The sequence below is a fragment of the Canis lupus genome, chromosome 5 (assembly GCF_048164855.1).
Source record: "Canis lupus baileyi chromosome 5, mCanLup2.hap1, whole genome shotgun sequence".
In the NCBI taxonomy this organism is placed as follows: Eukaryota; Metazoa; Chordata; class Mammalia; order Carnivora; family Canidae; genus Canis; species Canis lupus.
In genome coordinates this window covers 43,873,932-43,900,277 of record NC_132842.1, presented here as the reverse complement: position 1 = coordinate 43,900,277, position 26,346 = coordinate 43,873,932, and the positions used below count along the sequence as shown (strand labels likewise).

The 26,346-nt window shown below is 40.3% G+C and overlaps 1 protein-coding gene and 1 pseudogene across 4 annotated transcripts in view; both read left to right on the top strand.

Annotated features, from left to right (window-relative positions):
• The window catches only part of IL6ST (interleukin 6 cytokine family signal transducer), a 59,232-nt gene extending 47,594 nt beyond the window's left edge, over positions 1–11,638 (top strand). For 2 of the 4 annotated variants that reach the window (XM_072826482.1, XM_072826481.1), the window contains 3 exons: positions 2,672–2,768; positions 5,690–5,771; positions 6,549–11,638. In XM_072826482.1, the coding sequence (XP_072682583.1) occupies positions 2,672–2,768; positions 5,690–5,771; positions 6,549–7,286 (917 nt within the window). In that variant the 3' untranslated portion in view covers positions 7,287–11,638. The remainder of the gene's footprint in view (positions 1–2,671; positions 2,769–5,689; positions 5,772–6,548) is intronic. The other 2 variants (XM_072826483.1, XM_072826484.1) reach the window with 2 other exon arrangements.
• A 7,824-nt stretch (positions 11,639–19,462) lies between these two features.
• Positions 19,463–20,054, top strand: LOC140632960 (large ribosomal subunit protein eL19-like; annotated as a pseudogene).
• Positions 20,055–26,346: the final 6,292 nt, after the last annotated feature.

Genomic DNA, 26,346 nt, shown 5'->3' with positions numbered 1-26,346 from the left:
TTGCCAAAGCCAGAAATTTAGATAAGGATATAGTAAATTTCTTCCTTTCTTTGTGCTTACATAAGCCAAGTATAAAGTCCTGTTGATCATGTCTTCTAATTACTGCTTTTGCATGCCCTTTCATAGTCTCTTTCCTTGACCCTAAGCTTCTCATGATTTTCTCCATCTTTTTGTCTTTTCCTACTCACCTTCTCTTGTTTTGCCTGTTCCTGTAGCATCCCTAAGGCAGACTGAAGCTGCATTCTTTAGTCCTACTACATTTTTAATCATTACAGAAATTACCTTATTTTATTATAATTGTAACCCCCACCCCCAAGTACCAGCACAGCAATTGATAAATAGAAACTCCATATCCCTTGTTGATTGAATGGTTGCTGAAAGAGAAAATGAATGAATAATTACATAAAATAGATGATAAAAGATCCTGAGCTTTGCTGGGATAGCCAGTAATGAATATAATTTCTGAATAAGATTTGTGGTGACATATTAACAAAATATATATGTAACAAGTAATATTTGAAATTGATCTTTAGAAAAAAAATAAACTTTTAAAATATTATCCAGATTATGAAAGTAACATTCATTAATGGGAGTAGACTGCATCCTATATTGTCCTCTAAACTATACCATAAAATACAGAAAAGAAAAATCACTTCTAATCCCTCATCTAGAATAATCTCTTAACATATTTGTATATTCTTCTAGTATTTTCTATGCATACATTTTTTTCTAAAAATTAGAGCATATGTGTTAGGATTACTTCATCATCTGCTGTTTTCTCTGATCTGTTTATTGTTTTATGGATCTATTATGACGTCATATAACATGCTCCCAAAGGACCTTACAGCTTATTTGAAGAAATACAGCATAAGTAAAATAATTAAATGGAAAAGCATTTGGGCTGTGTAGGCAGTAGATAGAGTAGGAATTTAAAGGGGAGGAGTTTCATCTTCAAAGAAAGGAGAGAGTACTTGAGCCTCAAGATTAGGATGTGGACAAATAGGAGGAGAAGGGCATCTTAGGACAGAATGAGCAAAGGTCCAAGACATAAGAACATAGTAAATTGAGCAGCAGTAAAGAAAGGTTCTGCCTGAATTCAATTTGGTATATATATGAAACCTGAGTGTACAAGAGTTAGTATATGCCGGTCTATAGTCTGTTGATCTGATTTACTGATTTGTGTTAGGCTTCATAGAAAATCAAGTTCCCTACAAAGGGATATGTGTGGTGCAAAGATTAGAGTAAATGAATAGTATGTGACTCCAATATTTTATAAATTTTTCCAATAAAATACTAATTAGAAGGAGACTGGAGGAGTTAACCTGAGACAACCAGAAGATAAATCATTAAAAAATATCTCCACAATATAAACTATCCAATTAGTGATTCATTTGATTAAGTCAGCCCTCTTTTAAATGCAGATTAGGGATCATCTGCTATTTAGAAATCTTATGCTTACTGGTTTTTAGGTGCTTCCACTCCTGGTGCTTAAGATTCTTAAAAATTCTGGGGCACCTGGGTGGCTCAGTTGGTTAAGCATCTGCCTTTGGCTTGGGTCATGATCCTGGAGCCCTGGGATCGAGCCCTGTCTAGCGCTCCCCACTAAGCAAGAAGCCTGTTTCTCTCTCTCCTGCTCCTCCTCACCTCCTGTGCTCTCTTCTGTCTCTCAAATAAGTAATGTCTTAAATTAAAGAAAAAAAAGATTCTTATAAATCCTTAGCCGTTTATCAGATATGCCATCTTTTTTTTTTTTTTTTTTTTTAAGATTTACTTACTTATTTGAGAGAGAGAGAGCACACATGAGCGAGCATGTGGTGGGGGAGAGGGAGGAGCAGAAAGAGGGAGAGAATCTCCTGCAGACCCCTTGCTGAGTGCAGAGCCTGATGCAGGACTCAGTTCCACCACCCTGAGATCATGACCTCAGCCAAAATCAAGAGTTAGACGCTTAACCAACTGAGCCACCCAGGTGCCCCAATGACATCTATTTCAAAATAGTAAATAACTACTAAAAATTTTGCTTGAACCTTTATTTCTTTTTTTTTTTTTTTTTTTTTTTTTTAATTTTTATTTATTTATGATAGTCACACACAGAGAGAAAGAGAGAGGCAGAGACACAGGCAGAGGGAGAAGCAGGCTCCATGCACCGAGAGCCCGATGTGGGACTCGATCCTGGGTCTCCAGGATCGCGCCCTGGGCCAAAGGCAGGCGCCAAACCGCTGCGCCACCCAGGGATCCCGAACCTTTATTTCTTATAGAGAATCACAGTGCAACTTTTCCACTTCTCCACAGAACTCAAACAGACCTCAAAGATAAGGTTTTGTTAAGGCTCTGCTGAGGGGAAATCATAAATGTAATAAATAGGTTTGGAAGCTTTAACTTATTGGTAGATTGTCCAGTAAGATAAACTAGTCATTTTATTCCCCTAACCAACATACAGTTTATCTTACCCTGTGGCCAGGTTACTGTGTAAGGTATAAGGGGCTAGGATATCATTTACCAAGGAAAGAAGGGGAGAAAATAGCCTCTAAGTTTGAAAGGGCTATAAAAACAGGATGGTATTTTGTCTTTTCAACAGTCCTCTCTGGCTGGGAAGTTTCATTATTTGTGTTAGTACATGTGCTGACAATTATTTTCTTTTTTTTTTTTTTTCCTTCTTATCTCTGTTTTTTAGCTCAAGGAGAAATTGAAGCCATAGTTGTACCTGTTTGCTTAGCATTCCTGTTGACTACCCTTTTGGGAGTATTGTTCTGCTTTAATAAGCGAGACCTGTAAGTACCCCTATTTTTATTTTTGGTGTTTTTTCCTGGGTTTATGCTCTGTTCTCTCCCTCAACCCCTAGCCCCATATAATCACTGATCTGCTTTCTGTGACTGTAGATTTGCCTTTTCTAGGATTTCATAGAGAGTCAAATAATATGTAGTCTTATTTTTATATAGTGTTTCTGAGACTCATTGTTGCATATACTCCTATTTTTCTATTTATTGAATAGTAATCTATAGATTTATCAAAGTTTGTTCATATATCTGGTATGGAAATTCGGGTTGTTTCTTTGAATTGGGGCTATTGTGAATAGTGTTGCCATGAACATTCACCTACAGAGCTTTGTGTGGACATATCTTATAATTTATCTTGTGAAAAAGCTAGTAGTGGGATTGCTGGGTCATATAGTAAGTGCCTATTTAACTTTATAAGAAACTGTCAAACTATTTTTCAAAGCAGATATACCATCTTGTAGTCTCACCAGCTCTGTGGGTTACAGTTTCATATTATCAACACTTGGTACAGTCAGGGTTTTTAATTTTAGCTAGTTTCTTATTGGTGTTAATGCCATTTTTACATTGGGTTATTTGCCTTAATATTGAACTTAGGACTTCTTTATGTATTCTGAGTACAAAATTATTGTCAAATGTATTTTGGAAAGTCTGGTCTTGTGGCTTTTCTCATTTTCTTCACTGTGACTTTAGAAAAACAAGGTTTTTAATTGTCATGAAGTCCATTTTATCAATTTTTTTGTGATTCTTGTTTTATGTCCTGTGTAGGAAATCTTTTCCTAAGTCAGTGTCACGAATACGTTCTTTGTTCTCCTCTAGAACTATAATCATTTTAGCCATATATCTGTGATCTAATCAGAATTTCATGAGATCAGGGTCAAAGTTCTTTTTTTGTCATAGATAACTAGTTAGTTGCTCCAGCCTTACGTGCTGAAAATACTTGTATTGCCTAGATATCTTTGCCAAAATCAATTATCCATGTAAGTCTGGATTTGTGGATTCTCAATTCTATTCAATTGATCTATATGTCTATTCATCCCAATACCATACTGTCTTGATTTTTACTACTCTATAATAAGCTTGAAAGTAGCTAGTAGAATTCTTAAAATATTTTTCAAAATTATTTTGGCTAGGTTCTTTCATAAGCTTATAATATTTATGGAAAGGAATTTCCTTTAAAAACTGAGATTTTATTGAATCTGTAAATCAGTTCAGAGAAAGAAATGTAATCTGAACAGGAGTTTGCATCTTTATAAGTCACCCTTTCAGTCCAGGAACATGTTAATTCTTTAGATTTTCTTTAATTTTCTTTTGTAGTGTGTTGTGGTTTCCAGTGGATAATGAGCCTTATACATCTTATGTTAAATTTATTCCTAAATATTTTTTATATAATTGTAAATGGCATTTTGAGAAATTTTTATTTTCTAGTCACTCATTGCTAGAAATGCAATTTTTAAAAATATATTGTCCTTATATACTAAGACCTGGGTACATTCATCTACTCTATACCTTTTTGGATTTCTTAGCATTTTCAATGCTCACCAGTAAAGATGGTTATTCTGATGTTTATGTTTTCATTTACTTTTATTATACTGATTGAGTAGTAACTTTTCATTATCCCCAATTTTAAGGGAAAAAGCATTCAGTCTTGATCATTATATGTGATGTGGTTTTAAATTGAGAAAGTTGGGATCCCTGGGTGGCGCAGCGGTTTGGCGCCTGCACAGGGCGTGATCCTGGAGACCCGGGATCGAATCCCACATCGGGCTCCTGGTGCATGGAGCCTGCTTCTCCCTCTGCCTATGTCTCTGCCTCTCTCTCTCTCTTTCTCTCTCTGTGTGACTATCATAAATAAATAAATAAATAAATAAATAAATAAATAAATAAATAAATAAATAGAGAAAGTTCTCTTATATTTCTATTTTGCTGAGAGTTTTTGTCATCAGTAAGTGCTACATTTTGTCAGGTGTTTTTTTGGCATCTGCTGAGATGATCATACTATTTTTCTCCTTCCTACACATATGGTGAATTTTATTCGTTGTTTTTTTTTCATGTACTAAACCATCCTTGCATTTCTTAGACTTTTCTGGATTCATTGTGTTAATTTTTGCATTTATGTTTCATGAGTGATGTTAGTCTGGTCTCTTTTGTGGTGTCTTTATCTACTTTTGAAATCAGGGTAATAGTAATTACCTCATAAAATGAATAGCCTCATCAAATTAATGGGGACACATTGCCTTCTCTGTTTTCTGGGAGAGTTTACATAGGATTCATATTATTTCTCTTTAAGTGTTTGCTAGAATTTACCAATCCATTTGAGCCTGAAATTTTCCTATGGGAGGAAGGTTAATTTAACTCAGATTTTCTTTCAGTCCGTTTCCAGGAATTCACCTATTGACAGGTTGGTCTTTTTGTTTAGGTTGTTAACTTTATTGCTTTTTATGTTACACCCAGATTGTTATAGTAGTTTCCACAGGACAGTCAGTCTAGTCTGTTAGGATCTTATTACTCATTTTTATTTTTATATTTGAACCTATTCTCAAGATGACTCACTTCCTGTATACTTAGTATACACTTAGGGACCTTTAACTTTGGGCTAGGAATTATATTAAGGGAAATAATCTTGTGAAAAACCAAATTTATCATGTTTTATCTGGTAACTATGTGATAATTTATTATTTGATTTTAGTTGGAAATGGAACACTTTTGCTTTTTTTGTTGTTGGGAAGGGGTGTACTATAAAGTTTTGTGACTTGGCTCAACTTTGAATTGGTTTTTATTGCAGAATTTTATTTCAGTTTTTTTACATTGAATATTTAACAGATTTTTATTATGACTAGATTAAGCTCATGTTTAGAATTAGGGACTATTATTTATTGCATGTAATTCTACAGACATTATATTTCTTTTTTCTCCAGCATTAAGAAACATATCTGGCCTAATGTTCCAGATCCTTCAAAGAGTCATATTGCCCAATGGTCACCTCATACACCTCCAAGGGTAAGATAATATTTCTGACTTGTTTATACACAGGCATGTTAAGGGTACATTTAAGGAGTTGACCAAATGATGAGACCAAATTGAAAAGTAAATGATAGTAAGATATTATCACAGCATATTCTGATATTCCTTAGTCTAGTCAGTAAACATGAAAAGTACTTGATTGAACTTGCAAATAGAAAAGTTCATGTGTAAATACTACTATATGGCAACTGTGTTAGAAGGCAAGCATTTGGACTGGATATTAAAACCAAATTTAAATCCAATTTAATACTGTTGAAATAATTTCTAGAAACCTAGATTAAATTCTTTGAAATTCTCTAAAGCCACAATAACTGAACTATATTACCTTCTAATAATTCTTGAATTTTATGTTAAACTGTGTAACACATTTTAATCTTCTGTAAGACTTAAGTCATTTGAGTTTGATTTCTCATGTTTTCTAGTTTTTCTGTCCTGTTAATCCTAGGCTCTGTACTCTAGCAATGAAATACTCTGTACACCAGTAGCTTATCAAAATTTAACAACAGTGTTGATTTGGAATTCTGATGAAATACAGACTGATTCTTATTTCTCAGAATCATTTCCAACAGTATCTGCAGTTCATCTAGTTGACAGGGCTTACTGATAGATTATCTCTGCACCATGGGAATTACTGAGAAGTTTCAGAGATGCATTTCTCTGTGGCTTTAACTAGAATTTGACATATGTGCTTCAGAGTTTCTAAATGAACATATGCCATAGATGATAATACCTTCTTCTTTCTTTCTTTCTTAGCATAATTTTAATTCAAAAGATCAAATGTATTCAGATGGTAATTTCACTGATGTAAGTGTTGTGGAAATAGAAGCAGCAAATGACAAAAAGCCTTTTCCAGAAGATCTGAAATCATTGGATCTGTTCAAGAAGGAAAAAATTAGTACTGAAGGACACAGCAGTGGTATTGGAGGGTCTTCATGCATGTCCTCCTCTAGGCCAAGCATTTCTAGCAGCGATGAAAATGAGTCTGCACAAAACACCTCGGGCACTGTTCAGTATTCCACAGTGGTGCACAGTGGCTACAGACACCAGGTTCCATCGGTCCAAGTCTTCTCAAGATCCGAGTCCACCCAGCCTTTGTTAGATTCTGAGGAGCGGCCAGAAGATCTACAGCTGGTAGATAACATAGATAGCAGTGTTGGCAATTTGCCCAGGCAACAGTATTTCAAACAGAACTGCAGTCAACATGAAACCAGTCCAGATATTTCACATTTTGAAAGGTCAAAGCAAGTTTCATCAGTCAATGAAGAAGATTTTGTTAGACTCAAACAGCAGATTTCAGATATTTCACAGCCCTATGGATCTGGGCAAATGAAAATGTTTCAGGAAATTTCTGTAGCAGATGCTTTTGGCCCACGTACTGAGGGACAGGTAGAGAGATTTGAAACAGTTGGGATGGAGGCCGCAATTGATGAAGGAATGCCTAAAAGTTACCTACCACAGACTGTCAGAAGAGGTGGCTACATGCCTCAGTGAAAGACTAGTTCCTGTTACAACTTCAGCAGTACCTGTAAACTAAAGCTAATTTTATCTGTTATTTCAGATAAAAATAATCTTCACTCACTGAAGATGATCATTTGCCCTTGAGGACAACAATAAACTGTCCTCCCACATGGGCTATTTCTCTTCCAGAATATCTGGGATTCTACTTTCAAGCACTACATAAACTGACTTCATCCTCTGAATAGCTGAATGATTTTGTGCTGTTTCAGGATGTTTGCACTGAAGAAAAACAGAAAGCTTGTCTGAAATTTATAAAGTAAAACTTTGTTTTGGTAGCTAGAAAACAGAGGGTATTTAAATAATAAGCAGTGATATACTTAGCACAGCTATACTGATTTTAATGAGAATAGTCACCAAACACATTGGCTGAGATAGAGTTAAGATAAAAAATAACTTAGTCTGAGCAAGATCTAGACTCTACTTCGGCTGACAGCTTAAAGAGATGCAGGTGGCATAATTTTACAAACCCAGTTTTTGATGTCTGACCAAACTCAAACCCCCCCACCCCAAAAAGTGGGCTTAATTATAATCTTATCAACAGAAAGTAGTGGACATTCTCTTCCTCTCTTCCATTGGTAATGATGCTGCCAGTAACTAGAAAATGGAATTCTAGAGTCTGAATTTTGCAAATTAAAAAAAATATTTTTGAACATTATATAATCATAAATAATCTAACTAAATTTTCAGAATTTGCTTTCTGTCATTATTACATTATTACAAACTCAGCAGACTGCCCAGTTTGGAGGTAGCAGTGAATGCCAAACTGTGTTAACCATTTAAAAAATTCTTTGCCATTTATGAAAATTTATTTATTAACATTTTTCTATAAACATTATTGACCCTTTTTGTTAAAAGGCTAGAGAATTTGGTTGATGAAGCACTTTATACAATGAATCTTCACCTTAAAATGTGTTTTAATTTAATAGGTTTTGGTTTTGATTTTAAGTAGGCCAAGATTTGAAGGTTGTTGTTTTTTTCTCTAATTGTGTGAAGCAAACTAAGAGGACATGGGCACTACTTATCAAAATAAAGCACCATCCAAAAATGTACGTGTTGATGTTCGTAAATATCACAGTGCATACCCTTGTTGTAAAGGCACTTAATGAAGGGATAGTATTTTAGTGTCTGCCAGTTCTGAGGTAGGTGGAACTTAGTTCCCCATTGTGATTTAGATTTTAAGCGTCTCCCCACATGTTCTGTTCTTCCCAGAGAGAAGTTAGCCAGGACTCCAGAGTTAGCACTAACTCCACTTTCACATTTATGCCATACTCTACCTACCCACCACATTTGACGAGGAGGCAGGCAAAAGACAGGAACAAGAAGTATGAAGAAATTTTCATTAATCATTAGTGGTTGACTAGTGCTATCGAGTAGATTTGCAGAAAGTATGTTTTGGTTTTCTGTCGTATTTAACTCACAAAGACCAGGCCAACTTCAGATAATTTGTAGAAGTTACTCAATAATAAAAGGCTAAGAAAAGTTGCTATACATTGACAATTGAAATCTAATTTTATTCAGTACTATGAGACTATTGTCCATATTAGACCTCCTGTTTACAAGATATCCTGTGTATTCTTGCCTGCTATGTTTCAGAGCGCTTTCACGTACATGGTCTTGGTGAGATGGGGCAGAGGCATCATGAGATTGGCAAGGAAGCACATGATGAAGACTGGGCACAGAGAAGCCAAATAGGGACAGAAGGACCCCAAAGTCACACTACAGGATAATGGCACCACCACCATTTAGGTTGGTCAAAGCCTGGTCCAAACCAGGATTTCACTGATCTTGCTAGGAGTCTGTCAAGAAATTTCTATCAATTTTATTTTTCATTTCCTCCAAGTAAGTAGTCATGTTATTATAATCATGGTCAGCTCTACCCTTCCTCATGATAAACAGCAGCATTAGGAAGAATTCCAGTGTGACATGTACTCGGCAGCATAGGAGCAGTTAGAAAATGTTAACTCATAATCTAAGGGAATGAGAATGAAATCATTGAAGAAAGAACACTGTATAAGCAAATCTGTTGAAACTGGTCTAGAACATGGTGCCCTGGGTGTCCCCCAGCTGCCAGGCCACTTTAGACATACTAAATAGTTGCTATACAAATAATCCATTCAGGAAATAGCCCTAGATTCGTTTATAATATGTGATATACATCTTTGCCCGACAAGAGAAAAGCATTCATCAAGCTTGTTTACAGTACAAAACTACTTTCCTAAGCCAGGTCTTAGGATAAATTGGGGTTAGGGGCGGTTTCTTCAAGTTTCAGGGTAATTTGTTTTGAGGCATGAAATTGTATCTTAGGTAGGCATAGAAACAAATCTGGTTTATATGAAAATGAGTCTATGAGTTAGTGGCTGTGTTACTAACTCTTGAGTATCTAAAAATTTCCTGTAAAGTAATGCTGGCAGAGCCTCTCAATGGACAAAACTAATGCACTGCTTCTGATGCACTTGCCCTCGGATGGGATTAAAAAAATACAAGTGTGTCACATGTATTGCCACTGTAGTTTGACTGTTCCTGGCGTGTTGGGTATCCCATCCCCTTATAAAGGCATGATGCTGAGCAACTATGGGGAAACACCCAAACCTCAAACCCATTAAAATCTAAAACTTTTTTTTTTAAACTTGGATCAGTAGGTCAGCACCCAGGAACATACCCAACATGGAAGTAGAAGCAGGGGGAAAAGCAAAACAATTCACATGTTATGTGTTCATATCAGTTCTCTACCTGTCTGTTCATTTAATTTCAACCTTACACATGAAGTTACCTAATCTTCCTGGCGTACTGTGAAGTTCATGGTTCATGAAGTAGAAATATACTTGTAAAACATTTATTTATGAAAGCTCATCCTTTAAGTAGAACATCTTAAATAGTTTCATAAGTAGAAATCAAATTTTTTAAAATGTCTGTGTTCTCTCCACAGGGTTAACTAGTTAAAATCATGGCAGAGAATGTACAAGTAGGATAATCATACATACAATTCTCTAAAACTTGTTAACTGGCATGTATCAACCAAGTATAAGTAGGAGAGCTCTTCCTCCCTTCTGTTATATTCCACATCATTCTCCTATGTTTGGTTTTAAGAAGTTTTTAAACCATATATATATGTTACTTCATTGAGAGGGGTAGTATGTCAATGTAATAAGCTATATAAAATTTTTAAAATTCAACTGTTAAAAGTTACTGGGATAGCTTCCTGTTGCAGGTCGTGTTCAGTTCTGTTGCCTGAGTAATACTGCTTTAAAAAATTCATTGCACTTTTCTATGTATTGAGACTATGGAGCCATAAAATGGCAAGCTGTTTAATGTAAAATTGTTCATTGTTGGGGCACCTGGCTGGCTCAGTCAGAAGAGCATGCGACTCTTGATCTCAGTGTCGTAGGTTCAAGCCCCACGCTGGGTGTAGAGATTACTAAAAAAAAATAATAAAGTAAATAAAATTGGTCATCCTCATGGATTTCGAAAATGGTATAAACTAACAACTTAGAGCCTAATTCTTTTGGCTGGTCTTTTGATAGCAGTTCCTTTTCAGAACTGCTGACTACTTCTAAACAGAATTCAGATGTAAGTCAAAACAGACTTTCCAGAGCCAAACGTACCATCTTTTCAATCTTTTTTTGTCACACGTGCTCCTAGTATGCATTAGCGTGGTATTTTGGTCTACACTGCATTAAAAAGGAAAGAAGGGAACTTAGTGTGAGCTCAATTGGTGTCCATTTTTTTCGTAAATTTTTAAGGGCTTTTTGCAGTCAGCAGCTCCTACAAGTGGGTTAGTTTCACTTCATTACCCAATGCTTTAAAGTTGATTATAATGAAAATGCATTGAAGACCAATGGAGATACATGTCCTAGATCTCTTATCCCTTAAAAACAAGCTTCGTCTGGATGGTAACTACATGTTTCAAGTGCTATAACATGAATACCAAAATGTGATGTCAAATGGGTATTTTAAAAGCAGATATTTGAAAATTCTTGTCTTAATATATGTTTATTGAATATACTCTAAATAAGTGTGCAATTTGCTAGTATTACAATACAGTGATTAGCATTAGGTATGTATCCTCTTTATATCCCAGCTGTGTCCCTTTTACTTGTAAGTGCAATCCTTTCAAGTTCACTTGCTATTTTACCCCCACCTAGTCTACCTTCACGTAGAAGGCTTGCCTAGAGAGTATTGTACGTATTTTCACTTGTGTAGTGAATTGCATGTGCCAATTGTTACCGTAGTTATCAGTCTTATGTTAACAAGTCTAAATGTTACTGTAAATGTATCAGCTCTAATCTTTCAAGTAAATTTAAGAAATAAATTCTTGTTTAAATTTTTTTCTGCGTGATCACTAATGTGATGTAACTGCATGTAATGTTTGAGAAAACTTATTTGTCACTACTGTTGTTGGGTCTTACTGTAAACTAGATGCTTTTAGAGGTTTCTTTGGCTTTTTAAATGTTCATTTAGCATAATGGAATGGGTTTTAGAAGAAAATTAGTACATTATCTTGGTCTTAGTAACATGGAATGGACTGAGAGCTTGTAAATCTGGAAAACTGTTAAATGAATTTGCCAAGTTGAGTTCTGGAATCCAACCATCATACCGCCTCCCCGTAGGTTTTATTTTTTGGTTTTGGTTTTTCTGTTGGGCTGCCGGCGGACCAGCCAAGTGCAGAGGTACTGCGCCATCTAGTGGCTGGCCGAAGCCACACTTCTAGAGTCTCCTTACTGGCAGAGGCATGAAGCCAACTGAAGACGCAGCATCCCACTGCTACCCTGAGGTTGCTGAGTAGTAGTATGTAAATCTAAGTCAACAGTTCCACTTGGAAAATCCTACGCTATTAGATTTGCACATCTTCTCATTGTGATTTTGTCTAAAATATGCAGGGAGTTAAATCCACAAACCAAGTTAACTTCATCGCCTCACATACGTACTACAGGTTACAAAAATAATAATCTGGCTTTGGGCTAAGTGTTCCTGTTTTAAAATCCCTCATTTGACCCTAACAGGCTCAGTCTGACTTCTTAGTAGCACTTCTTGTCATTTATGTCATTTATATTATGCATCCAATACCTGCTTCCAGGAAGATTACAGACTTCCCTCAGCATTCCGTTCCCCTAGCTCAGGGGCAGAGACAACTTTGAGCTGTCTGTAATGATTTAGCTCAGAAGCCTGCCTTCCCCCGCCAGCCCCTGCATTTGCTCTTAGCACACACAGCAGCACCCCAAAGGGAGGTAAATGTACTGGAACTTAAATAAAAACAAGAAAAGAAACAGAAACAGGAAGGAAGGGAGAGAGGAGGAAAGGGAAGCAAAAGGGTCCTTCCTTCCTCAGCAGAATGCATTTTAACCCAACGCCTGCTCCCTCTTGGGCCTCGAGGGGAGGTGGAACCCGGCGCACAGCAGCTCGTGACAAGAGGCTCTGGGGGCAGGAGCCCTTTCCTGAGGGCCCAGGTCCCACACGTCCTGTCCCCGCCGTCCTGCCAGGCCGCCCACGCCCACGCCGGCGCCCCGGGCTCGCACCCGCCCGGCTTGGCCCCGCCCGGCTCCTGCCGAGCCGCTAGGGGGCAGCACTGGCGGCGTGAAAGGCCTGCCGCTGTCCAACGACTCGCAGCCTAGGGCCAAACACTGGCTTTTTCGGTTCAATCACCTTTCCTGGTCGGGCTGTGCCTCTCTTTCCATGCTTGTGTAGCCTCCTTTCCAGATCTATACCCTCCAGTTGCTGGAACACAGTTTTCTCCTACCTCCCAGGCTACACACATGATTTTTTTTTTCTTCTAAAATGTTCTCCTAGGCCCAGTCTCTTGTTTAGCTAGAAAATTTCTCACGTATTGATGAAGGAGAGACTCCCCTAGATCCTCCTGGGTGGGATCTTTCACTCCTCTTTCTCCCCAGGCTTGATGGCCTTCCGCGTCCCGAGACCACACTGATGGCCAGTGCTTGCCTCCAACCTAGGAGCCACACCCCTGGAGGCAGGTTCCCTGTTTCATCTCCGAGTCCCTGGCACCTAGTATGTCAGGTGGATGTAGGTGCTTGGTAGATCTTGCTTAGAGGAAGAAATCAAAGCGTGAGTATCAGAGCAGATTTCCAAATTCGTTAGTCAAATTCTTTTTTAGCACAGGTGTCATGTTTCTTTTTGCCCAAGGGTGCGTGGTACCCAGGCAGTCAGGGCCTTGCCTCTCCTCCACCTCCAACATGAAAGCACCCCCTGATTCCCACCTCTAACCAGCAAGGGCTTAAAGGCTTTTCTAAAGCAACACAGATACTCGATGTGTCAAAAAACAACTTCCCCCCTCCCCCCCAAAAAAATTTAAAGCCGGGATGGATCCTTACAGCTTCTTGTTCCATCTCCTCATCCCTCAGACAAGGACCATGAGAAGACAATCCAACAAACATTGCCACACCACAGGAGGGCAAAACTCAATTTGGGGGTGATTACACCAGAAAAAGACAACAGCCCTGTCCTCAGAAGTTATTCTGGAGAGGAAGATGAAATAAACACTTTGGATGAGCCTTAGCCTTAAAAAAAAAGAGTACATCAGAAAAGGAACATTAAGTGCAGACTAGGGAACCCAGGTTCTCGGTTACCTCAGGGCTTGAATATAAGGCAGCCCCAAATAAAGAGACATCTCCCAATTTTCCCTTAAGAAAAACCTGAAGAAAATTTTTGAACACGAATGTGTACCTTTTATAAATGTTGATTAAATAGCTGCATGTCTGCCTCTAGTTGCTATTTTAAATCAGACAATATCCAATACACCAGGACAAAGTACTGATTTTTCACTCATGAAATAATTCTATCCAAATCTTTCTGTGCTCATGGACAACAGGGTTTTCCCTTGTCATCACCAGTTCCTCTTTTTGAAGTATTAGCACAGTTTTCCAGAGCTCATCCGTGTCACTGCCACACAGCTGAGACACAGAGTGATGCAGCTGTCGGGAAACAGACTCCCAGTCCTGAGTACCCACTTGTGTAATATTGACAGTTTCCCCAACTGCCTCCGAAGTGGATATGCATTATCCCCATAAGGTAACTGCTTACCATTTTGCTTTTTAAGAGAGTCTTTAAAAAAAAAAAAAAAACTTCCTTAAAATGAAATCATATATATTTAATAGTGAGCTCATACCATGGGAGTGATTACTAAATCTGTGGGGTTTGCCTTTGGCTCTGTTTATGGCAATTCTTCTGGTGATCTCCACTAAAACTTCCAAACTAAGCCTAATTGAGGTCTTTTCCATTTATGAGTCTTTCCCAAACACTCCTATTTTCAAACTGAAAAAGAGCATGTAATAAGAGCAACTTTGCAGGGAATTTATTTTTAGGTGACTCCTCCTTTCCCTGGAAATGATTTTAAGGAAAGTACTCATTTCATATTCAGGCAAAAATCTGTTCATTAGGCATGCCTTCCTGGAAGAAAAGAACTTTCTATAAAACTTTGAAGAAGTGATGGGCATGGATGGATCAAAGAAGAGAGATCAGTATGTGCACACTGTTCTCAACTTAATGCTGCCTTTCTTCTCTGGGTCAGATTCAACTGTAATTCTTTTTATAATATGAGATTTAAATTTCAAAACTAAGTCAACCATAATTCTTTTTTTGTAAAAAAAATATAAAAATAAAAATAAAAATTCTTTTTTTGTAGTAGGATATTAAAATTCCAAAACTGTAATAGGAGATCAAAATTTCAAAGGAATTTTGTTGACCTTTCTAGCAACACCCAGATGTTACCAGCCCTACTTCCGGCCCACAGCCAAAAGTGCGACTTTCTCAAGCAAGGACCCTAAGTGTCCTAACACTACTACTCTCAGGCTGGCCACGGTCAGGCTGATCTGCAATCCACAGTCCTGTGCAAGGCAGAGAGCATCCTGCACTTTTTCTTCACCCAGGACAGAAATAGGAAGGCCTTCTAATCATGGATCTCTGACCACAGTTGAGGAAGGTTCAAGACAAATATCCAATTGCAAGCTTTTTACTGATTTTGAGGCAACATTTGAACAGGATTCTCTCCTCTCCTAAAGAATCATGGAAAGCAAACCAGTCCCATTTCTAAGCAACAAGGCTCTATGCAAATAATCCTGCAGGTGAGAGTCTCTCCTGACCCCATGATAATCCAAGTGTCAGGATTTGATAATGTCAGACAGCCTCCCTAGGACCTGTCATAGCACAAAGGGAATAGTTAGAAAAAAGAATGAGCAGGACAGACGGAGCTTGGTGACAGGCCTGGCTTGAGGCCATCCTGACACTCAGGATATGTCAGTAAAAGAGGCACTCTGGGTGCATGTGCACGGCCTTAAGGGTAAGCAGGTGCCTCCCTTGTTCCCATCTTGCTTGGAGAAGGTGTAGCTCTGGGATTTCTGTCAACTCATGAGACTGGGAGTATTCCAGGTTCTCTAGCTGGGCAAGTGGGGTGACCGTGAGATTCTGGTTAAGGAATGGACAAGAGAGAGTAAAGCCTGGGGGAGGACAAATGTTACAAAAAGCTTTGTTGATGCTGATGAAGGGTGACACAGGAAGGCAAAGACAGCTCACTAGACATCCCAGAAACCACACTGCCCAACAGGAAAGAGGTAAATGAGCCACAAGGTGAGACACAGGCTATACTTCTTTTGATGCTGTGGATAATGTGCCCAAGGAGAGACATCTTGCAGATAATGAGTGAAGCCTAAGGATCTAGGTCCCTGGCTTATGACACCAGGCCCTATCTCCCCTCCGTAGTAGTACTGGCAGGTTTCTGTCTTGGGGAGGCCATTTTATTGATTGCAGGGGCTCCTGTCTATGCTATGCCTCTGGCTGTGCCCACTAGCTGGAGAGGGTGAAGCCAACAGGAAGGAAGCGTTTCCTGGATGTGACTAGATAGGAAACCTCACAAGGGTATCTCCATGCAATCACTAATGGCCAGGAGCTGAGAAAGAGCTCATTTCCCTTTTTAAGACAATTGTAGTCAATACCCCTGCCCAATCAATATCTACCTGTATCCCTCCTTCCTATGTTCCAGCATCCACTGACTAGCCTTTGAGAGCACAGCCCTGAGACTACAGGCCTCAGCTGAGATTCTGTTTGTGGAAAGCATCAAGAAAAATGGTAGAGAAGGGGGTAGGAAAATGTGGAACTCCTGCCCCAGCTGCTCCCCAGGTTTTCAGTAACAGCCAAGTTCACACCCCCTCCCCCCACCCCAGAATTTAGCCATCCGCAATTACACACTCTGACCCACATAGAAATGAACAAACTGCAAGATTACCCATTAGAATCAGCAGGGACTTTGAAGGCACACTAACTTGGTACCACTTCTCTGACCCTCATTTTAATAACAACAATAAGCATACACCAACCAACTGGACAACCGGACATGGATAAATTCCTAGAAACACACAATTTACCAAGATTGAATCATGCATGGAAAATCTTAACAGACTGATTACTAGTAAGAAGATTGAATTGGTAATCAAAAACCTCCCAAAACACAGAAGTCCAGGACCAAATGACTTCTCTAGTAAGTTCTATCAGTCATTCAAAGCAGAAATCATACCAATCTTTCTCAAACTCTTCCAAAACAATAGAAGAGGAAGGAGCATTTCCAAACTTATATCATTAAGCCAGTATTACCCTGAAACCAAAACCAGATAATGACACTACATGAAAATTAGAGGCCAATATCCCTGATGAACATAGATGCAAAAATCTTCAACAGCTCTACAGCCATATCACCCTGAACATGCCCAATCTTGTCTGATCTCAGAAGCAGAGCAGGGTCAGGCCTGGTTAGTACTTGGATAGGAGAAGTGTTGAATTAAACTAACATTACACAGTATGTTACATAATTGGAATTTAAATAAAAACTCTTAAAGTCCTCAATAAAATATTACCAAATTGAATTTAACAATGTTCTAAAAAATCATACACCATGACTGAACAGGATTTATTCCAGAGATGCCAGAAAGGATCAACATTTTCACAAAAGTCAACATCCACTGACAACAAGAAACTCTCAACAAAATGGGACAGAGGAAACATACCTCAATATAATTAAGACTGTATATGACAAGCGCCTAGCTAATATCATACTCAACAGTGAAAATCTGAAATCTTTTTTTCTTCAGGAATAAGACAAGGATGTCTACTCTTGCCAGTTTTATTCAACAAAGTATTGGAAGTCCTAGCCAGGGCAATTAGGCCAAGAAAAAGAAGTAAAAAGCACCTAAATCAGACAGGAAGAAGTAGAAATGTCACTATTTTCAGATGACATAGTTCTGTATGTAGAAAGTCCGAAGACTATCAGAAAATTGTTAGAATAAACAAATTTAGTAAAGCTGCAAGATATGAAAATCAATATAAAAAAACCCTCTTGCATTCCCATATGCTAGTAACAAACTGGAAGAGAAATTAAGAAAACAATCCCATTTACAATTGCCATAAATAAATTGAACTCAAGAGGTGAAAGACCTGGGCTCTAAAAACTATAAGACACTGATGAAAGATAAAGATGACACAAGTAAATGGGAAGGTATTCCATGCTCATAGATTGGAAAAATATTGCTAAAAGCCCTTACTAAGAGGGGTCCAGGATGGCAGTGTAACAAGACCCTGACCTCCTCCAATGGACTCACCAAATCTACCTACATTTAGAGCAACTCTTCCTGAAGAACTCACAGCTGACTAAACCACCTCTGCCCAACAAAGGATAGAGGGATCACAAAGAGAACAGCAGGAGACATGGAGACAGTTATGACAGGAACCCCAGCCCCAGTGCTACAAATTTCAGCAGGAAAGGATATCACCGAGGGGCCCACGTACAGATTCACTTGACCTGGGGCAGAGCAAACAAAACAAAACAAAACCCCAGTTGTTTAAAGGGCAACTAGACTGTCAGTAAAGGAAACCTGTTTAACAAACCCTAGACCATCCCCTAAACGGTGGGAGAGCTGCTTCAACTTTCTCCAGGGTTGGAGGTGCTGATGAGTGGTAGGTTTGCATTTCCCCTCCACCTTGACAGAACAGGTGGAAGCAGGGTGCGGGCATTTTAGCTGACTTGCTGCCTCCATGGGCCCCAGGCACCTAGCCCACACCAGCCCATCATCATCTCAACACACGCCCCCGCCTGTGCTGAGCTACAGCCATCCCACCAAGGCTGCCGTGGTGCAATGCACACCAGGGAATCTTCAGCCTATGCCCACTACAACCCCATCCATCCTGCCAGGTGACCACTGGCCAGTGTCTCTCCTGGCTCCAGCCATCCTGCCAGGGTGGCCCTGGCATGGAGCACCCTAGAATCTGCCAGGCCATACCCACTTCAGCTCCAGCCATCTCAACATGACACCCTCTGTGAGGAATGCCCCAGCTCATGCTTCCTGAAGCTCTAGTCATCGCAGCAGGGTGGCTCCAGCATGGAAAGGCCCGGAACCCTGGCCTACACATGCCCAGATCCAACCAACTAGTCAAAGCTGCCAGGCATATGTAGTCCACACAAGGAAATTCCTATACAAGCCCACTCCTTTAAGACAGAAAAGTAGATGTTTCACCCATTTCATAGGAACAAAGTCAAACAAAATGAAAAGGCAGAGGAATAGGTCACAAAAGAACAACACAAAATTGCAGAAGAACAATTTTTAAAATGAAGATAAACAATTAACCTGATAAAGAGTTCAAAGTATGGTCATAAAGATGCTCACTCAGCATGAGAGAAGAGTACATGAACTCAGTGAGAATTTTAAAAAAGAGACAGAAAATATAAAAAACAACCAGTCAGTGTTAAAGAATACAACAACTGAAATTTTAAAAACATGCCAAAGGGAATCAACAGCAGATTAGAGGATGCAGAACAGATCAGCAATGTGGAAAACAGGAAGTAGAGGGAAGCACCTAAGCTGAATGGTAAAAAGAAAAAGAATTTTTAAAAATAATGATAGGGTAAGGGAACTCTGGGACAATATCGAGCATGTGAACACTCACATTATAGGGGTCCCGGAAGGAGAGGGGAAAGACTAAGGGGAAAAAACTTAATTGGAGAAATAATAGCTGAAAACTGCCCTGATCTAGGGAATGAAACAGATATCCAGATCCAAGAAGCACAGAGAGCCCCCAAAAATATGAACCCAAGGAGAGCCACACCAAGACACATAATAATTAAAATGGCACAAATTTCCCTTTCAGCACTACGGCCACAGCCATGAGTATGCTCAGGCTTCAGAAGAGGCTTGCCTCCAGGGACCTCCACTGTGGCAAAAAGAAGCTCTGGTTGGACCCCAATGAGACCAATGAAATCACCAATGCAAACTCCCATCAGCAGATACGAAAACTGATCAAAGGTGGGCTGATCATCTGAAAGCCTGCGACTGTCCATTCCCAGGCTCGGGGCCAGAAAAACACTCTGGCCCACCGGGGAGGCATATGGGCATTGGTAAGAGAAAAGGTATTGCCAATGCTCGAATGCCTGAGAAGGCAACATGGATGAGGAGGATGAGAATTCTGCACAGGCTGCTCAGAAGATACCGGGAATCTAGGAAGATTGACCACCACATGTGTCACAGCCTGTACCTGAAAGTGAAGGGTAACATGTTCAAAAACAAGTGGATTCTCATGGAACACATCCACAAGCTGAAGGCAGACAAGGATCGCAAGAAGCTTCTGGCTGACCAGACTGAAGCCTGCAGATCTAAGGCCAAGGAGGCCCGCAAGCACCGTGAAGAGTGGCTTCAGGCCACAAAGGAGGAGATCATCAAGATTCTGTCCAAGGAGGAAGAGACCAAGAAATAAAACTCCCTCTCTCTTGTCTGTATGTAGTGGCCTCAGCATTAATCAGATCAGTTATTCGAAAAAAAAAAATCAGTTATTCGATAAAACACATCTTTATGTACCCCCCCAAAATAAATTAAAAAAATAAAATAAAATAAAATGGCACAAATTTTAAAAAGAGAATCTTAAAATCAGCAAGAGAAAATAACTGGTTGTGCACAAGGGACACCTCATAAAGCTATCAGTTGATTTTTCAGCAGAAATTTTGCAGGCCAGAAGAGAGAAGCAGGATACATTCAAAATGCAAAATGGAAAAAACTGACAGCCAAAAATACCCTACCCGGCAAGATGGTCATTCCAAACTGAAGAAGAGTTTCCCAGACAAAAAAAAAATTAAAGGAGGTCATCACCACTGAACAAGTCTTATAAGAACTTATCAGGAACTTCTTTAACCAAAATAAGTCCTACCTAGATTTAAGGAAATTAGAAAGGGAGAAATCTCACTGGTAATTGCAAATATACAATAAAGGTAGAAGATCAATCACTTACAAAGCTAGTGTGAAGGTTCAAAGACAAAAATAGTAAAAGTTCAATTTTATCAAAAAATAGAGGATTCAACAAAACAGAAGTATGTAATGTAATATACTATGCAAATTATGTGGAGAAGAAAAATTAAAAATGTATTGCTTTTATAATGTGTTTCAATTTAAGTGACTATCAACTTAATAGAGGTGTCTGTGTACTTAGGATGTAACATAGGTGCAGAGTAACCACAAAACCAACCTATTACCGATACACAGAATAAAGCCAAGAGTAACATTACAGAAAGCAATCAATCCCAAAGAAGGAGAGCAAGAGTGAAATAGTGCAGAACTACAAAAACAACCAGAAACCAATTAACAAAATGGCTGTAAGTGCATAACAATCAATAATTTCTTTAAATGTAAATGGTGTAAATACTCTAGTCAAAAGACACAGGTTGATGTAATGAAGTAAAAAAAATAAAACAAGACCCATCTATATGCTGCCTACAAGAAATTCACTGTAGACCTAAAGACAAAAACAGACTGAAGGAAAGGAAAAAGATATTTAAACTCAAATTGAAATGAAAAAAAAAAAAGAAAAAGCTGTGGTACCAAGACTTGTATCAGATAAAATTGACTTTAAAACAGACTGAGGAGGGCAGCCCGGGTGACTCAGCGATTTAGCACCGCCTTCGGCCCAGGGCGTGATCCTGGAGACCCGGGATCCAGTCCCACGTCGGGTTCCCTGCATGGAGCCTGCTTCTCCCTCTGCCTGTGTCTCTGCATGTCTCTCTCTCTCTCTCTCTCTCTCTCTCTCTCTCTCTCTCTGTGTGTGTGTGTCTCTCATGAATAAATAAATAAAATCTTAAAAAAAAAAAAAAAACAGACTGAAGAGGACGAGTTAAGATGGCACAGCAGTAGATGAACCCTAAGCTTGCCCCATTCCTTGAGCACAGCTAGATAAACATCAAATCATTCTAAACACCCAAGAAATTGACCTGAGGACTGAGAGAACAAAACAAACTGCACAATTCAAGGGAGAAACACAGGTTTCTCCTCCCTTGAAGGGAGGAGCTGTGGAGTTGATTTAGGGGAGAAAAGAGCTGCAGGTGCTGCAGAGGGGAGGCAGCCTTGATCACAGAAAGGAGAGAGAGAGAGAGAGAGAGAGAGAGGGAAAGCATGAGCAGGAGATTGTGCTAGGAAACTACTAGTTTGGCTTCCTCAAAACTACTGGCTGGGATAAGGAGAGGAACTGACTGCAGCAAGTTTTTATAAGCAGCAGAGAGCAGTCTAAAGTTTTAAAGTCTGTCCATGGCCAGAGTCATGCCTGGTGGGGTAGTAATGTTCCAGTGTGAAGGAGAGGGGAGACCTGGGAGTGGACAGTGTGGGCAGAGAATCCACTGGATCACATGGGGAAACAGATTTCCTCTTCCTGGAGTGCTTTTGGGAGTGGTGACATGGCTTCTCTGGGGACAAAAGAACTGGTGGTGCCAACATGTCACCCTGTTCCCTAGCAAAGTAACAAAGACACCTTGGCTTCTTGCTGCATATAAACTACAAACCACCGTGTGGTCACAGACCATTTTCTGGGGTGCACTGGCCACAGCACAGCAAGACCCTCCCAGGGCACCTGGGTGGCTCAGCAGTGCACACTCTTGAACACCTCCTGAAGCACCAGGCCCAAGACCAGCTAGGGCCTTTCCTACTATAGTCAGTCTCAGAAGCAGGACTAGAACAGGCTTTCCTTACTATGACCCAAAAACAGTGACCTAGACAAAATAACAGGATGGAGGAAATCACCCCCCCAAAAAAGAAAAGGAAGAAGTAACAGCCAGAGATTTTATCAATACACATATAAGTAAAATACCTGAACCAGAATTTGAAATGACAATAATAAGGATACTGGGTGGACTTGAAAAAAGCATAGAATACACTAGAGAACCCCTTACTGCAGAAATAAAAGAATTAAAAACTAGTCAGGCTGAAATAAAAAATGCTATAATTGAGATGCAAAGCCAACTGGATGCAATAACAAGGAAGATGGATGGAGCAGAGGAACAAATCAGTGATATAGAAGATAAAATTATGGAAAATAATAGAGCTGAAAAGAGGGGAAAGAAAGATTTTGGATCATGAATGTAGACTTAGGGAACTCAGCAGCTCCTTAAAAATTAGTAACATTCATATCCTAGGAGTCCCAGAAAAAGAAAAGAAATAAAAACTTGTTTGAACAAATTATAGCTGAAAACTTCCCAAATCTGGGAAAGGAAACAGACATCAAAATCCAAGAAGCACAGAGAACTCGCATTAAATTCAACAAAAGTAGGCTATCACCAGGACCCAGGAGATCGTGACCTGAGCCGAAACTAAGAGCCAGATGCACTACAAACTGAGCTACCCAGCTCCCTCTGAACATTTTCTAATTGAAGACTGGTTAACGTACAACATATTTGCCTCAAGTGTGTCAAGTTTGAATTTGTGTTTTTTGCATTCTTTGGATAAATAGCCAGGAGTGCCATTGCTGGATCATAGGGTAGTTCTCTTTTTAACTTTTTGAGGAACCTCCACACTTTTCTACAGTGACTGCATCAGTTTGCCTTCCCACCAACAGTGCAAGAGGACTCCTTTTTCTGCACATCCTCACCAACACTTGATGTTTCTTGTGTTTTTTTAGACACTCCGACAGGTGTAAAGTGATTATCTCATTGCAGTTTTGATTTGCATTTCCCTTATGTTAAGAGGTATTGAGGCCATTGAATGTCTTCTTTGGAATGTCTTTTCGTGTCTTCTGCCCTTTCTTAAATTGGATTATTTGGTTTTGGGGTGTTGAGTCGTGTCAGTTCTTTATATATTTTGGATACTAATCCTTTATGAAGTATGCCATCTGCAAATATTTTCTCCCATTCCATAGGCTGCCTTTTAGCATTGTTGTTTCTTTCACTATGCAGAAGCTTATTATTTTGAAAAACAACAATAACCATATGTTATTCACCGGGGACGTACTGTGTGCCATGCCCTCCATTAAGCTCCAATCATTTCTTCATTTCATCTCTCCTTAACTGTATGCAGTGTTACTACTATCCCCCCCCCCAACAGTTTATAGATTAAAGAAGCTGAGGTTGAGGGGCTCGTGCCAGACCACAGACAGATGAGCAAGCAGCAAAGCTGAGGCAGTTTAACGGAAATGCTTCTGCTGCGAACTCTATCTTAACAATAGAGGGTTGCTCTTACAGGACTGCCATGGGAATATTAAATAACACAAGCTTTGACCAACACACACAGACCAAAGAATCTGCTGCATGTTAGAAAACACATCCTGGGGGCTCCTGGATGCCTCAGTCCATTAAGCATCCAACTCGTGATTTCGGCTCAGATTATGATCACAGGGTCTTGATATCAAGCCCCATGTGGGACTCCAGGCTGGACCTGAAGCCTGCTTAAGATTCTCTCTCTCTCCCACTCCCCTTTCCCTCTCTCCCCCTCTCTGCTCCTCCCCCATGCTCCTGTGAGCGTGTTCTTTCTTTAAAAACAAAACATATGCATTTTTAGTCGCTAAATCTGACAGCCTTACCAGGATACCTCCCAACCTACCAGCATCCAACATCTGAGAGCTTTTTTCTGTCACCTGGCCCCGAAGCTCCCATTGGGTGGCTGGCCTCCTCCACCTCTATATGGAGCCAAAAGTGCCTAAAAGTTACACATCCAGTGAAGAAGCCCTTAGCAGTGACTGAGGGGTTTAGGAGTGTGAAAACTCAAGTCCCTTGCCTTGACTGGCGACACACTCCAGGAACCCAGTTACTTACCTCTAATGTCCCCCCAGAATCAGGGTGGGTGTGGGGGGGAGGACTCTGCCCTCCACTGGCATTTGAAATCCCACCATATTTGGTTTCTTCCCCTTCCCTCTAAGCCTTCCCTCACTCCTTGACCAGTTTTTCCTGGGAATGTGCCCCTAGTAAATTAGTCACCTGAACTTGTGTCTCAGTGTTTGCTTCTGGGGAATTAATCTCAGATACCACCCCAACCCACACCCTGCACAGATGCAGGCTTCAGTACTCTAACCATATGGGTGTGGCCTTAATTTGGGGTGAGAGTGAGCCCCAAATAAGAGAGAGATAGGGGGGCCCAGGTGATGGGCGGAGGCAGACTCACACAAAGGCTCACACTCGCTCACCAGGCCCCAGTTTATCCAACTCAGAAAGGGCCCATCAGCATAACTTGTTTATGCAACCATTTAACAGCCAGGCTTCACTTAGAAATGTGGACGGAAGAGAACCTACACCTGGATCCCATCAGCCGCGCAGTACTCTCCTGCTTCCCCACCCACAACACGAGCTGACTCCTGACCCCAAGGCCCTCCACCAGGAACCACCCTGCCCCAAGGAAACAATGGTGCCCCATTTTGTTTCAGGTTCCATTTTTAAGATGTTGGCGTCCACAGCAGTTTCTAATTAGATGCCAGTTGTGTATCTTCATTTACAACACTCAGGCAGAGATAGTCTATACTCTGATCACCAGAGATACAGTATCCAAGGCCGGGGAGTTTTTCAAGGATCTACGAAAACATACACATCCTTAGCAAGAAAAGAGCATTGCTAAGTTGAAAATTGAAGGGTATTTGAGTAAGTGGTTATAAAACAAAATATCAACTTCATTATTTTAGAAGTTATAAAAATGTTATGTTGTTCCCTATAGAGGGAAGCCCAGGTGGCTCAGTGGCTTAGCGCCACCTTCAGTCCGGGTGTGGTCCTGGAGACCCAGGATCGAGTCCCCCGTCAGGCTCCCTGCATGGAATGGAGCCTGCTTCTCCCTCTGCCTGTGTCTCTGCCTCTCTCCCTCTATCATGAATAAATAAATAAAAATTTTTAAAAAAGAATCCCTATAGATACAGGATGATTGCTGAGAAATGTAATCATATAATAAAATTACATATAGTCAAGTAATTTCAAAAGCAAAACATAAAAACCCTTACAAAATGTTTATGGAAAAAAATGTAATGTGAGTGGAAGCTTCGATATAGTTGACAGTATGCAGGCTCCCTAACGTCTCTGCAAGCTCAGGAGGCCCAGGTTTTAGGATATGTATTAACCCCAACCAACAGGCCCCAACTGCTGAAGCACAATGCTGGCAGGCCAGCCAGAAATGAACCTATTCGTCATCATGCTGCAGGGGAAGGGATTTGACCGATCTAATCTGAGGGGGCTCATCACAGCCCCAAGGGGAGTACAAGCTTGCTCACAGCAGGCTTTGCCAATGGCGTGGCAGGGCTGTGGTCTGTTGGGAAGAGCAGATGCTTCTAGGACACCAGTGCCGCTCAGGAAGGATGGGGGCCTAGGTCATCCTAGGAAATGGAACAGAGCAAATCCTGAGGTCTGTGGTCCCACGCCCAGCTGGATCAGTGGCAAAAGCAGGTTAGAATGGACCCTGGCTATAGGAGTGAAGCGAGAGGAGATCCCATTTTGTTGCTGGTTTAAAAAAAAAAAAAAAGGACTGAATGTGTCACGGGGCAATTTTCTGTGACATGACCAGATGTGCTGACGGGGCCAGCTGGGGTCACAAGGAGCATCATGGCAACAGGGAGGGACACTGGAGCCTTACTGGAGGCCGATGAGCCTCAGGAGCAAGCGGACCAGGAGCGCCCCGCGCACCACACCAGCTTATGCCCCGGTTGGAGGATGGGCTCCCCGGGGGTGCTGTCACAGAGCACAAGCCGCCTGAGGCTCTGGGAGCAAGCGCACCGGCAAACGGAAGGTAACACCCGCACAAGCACAGAACTTTAAACGAGGCAAGAG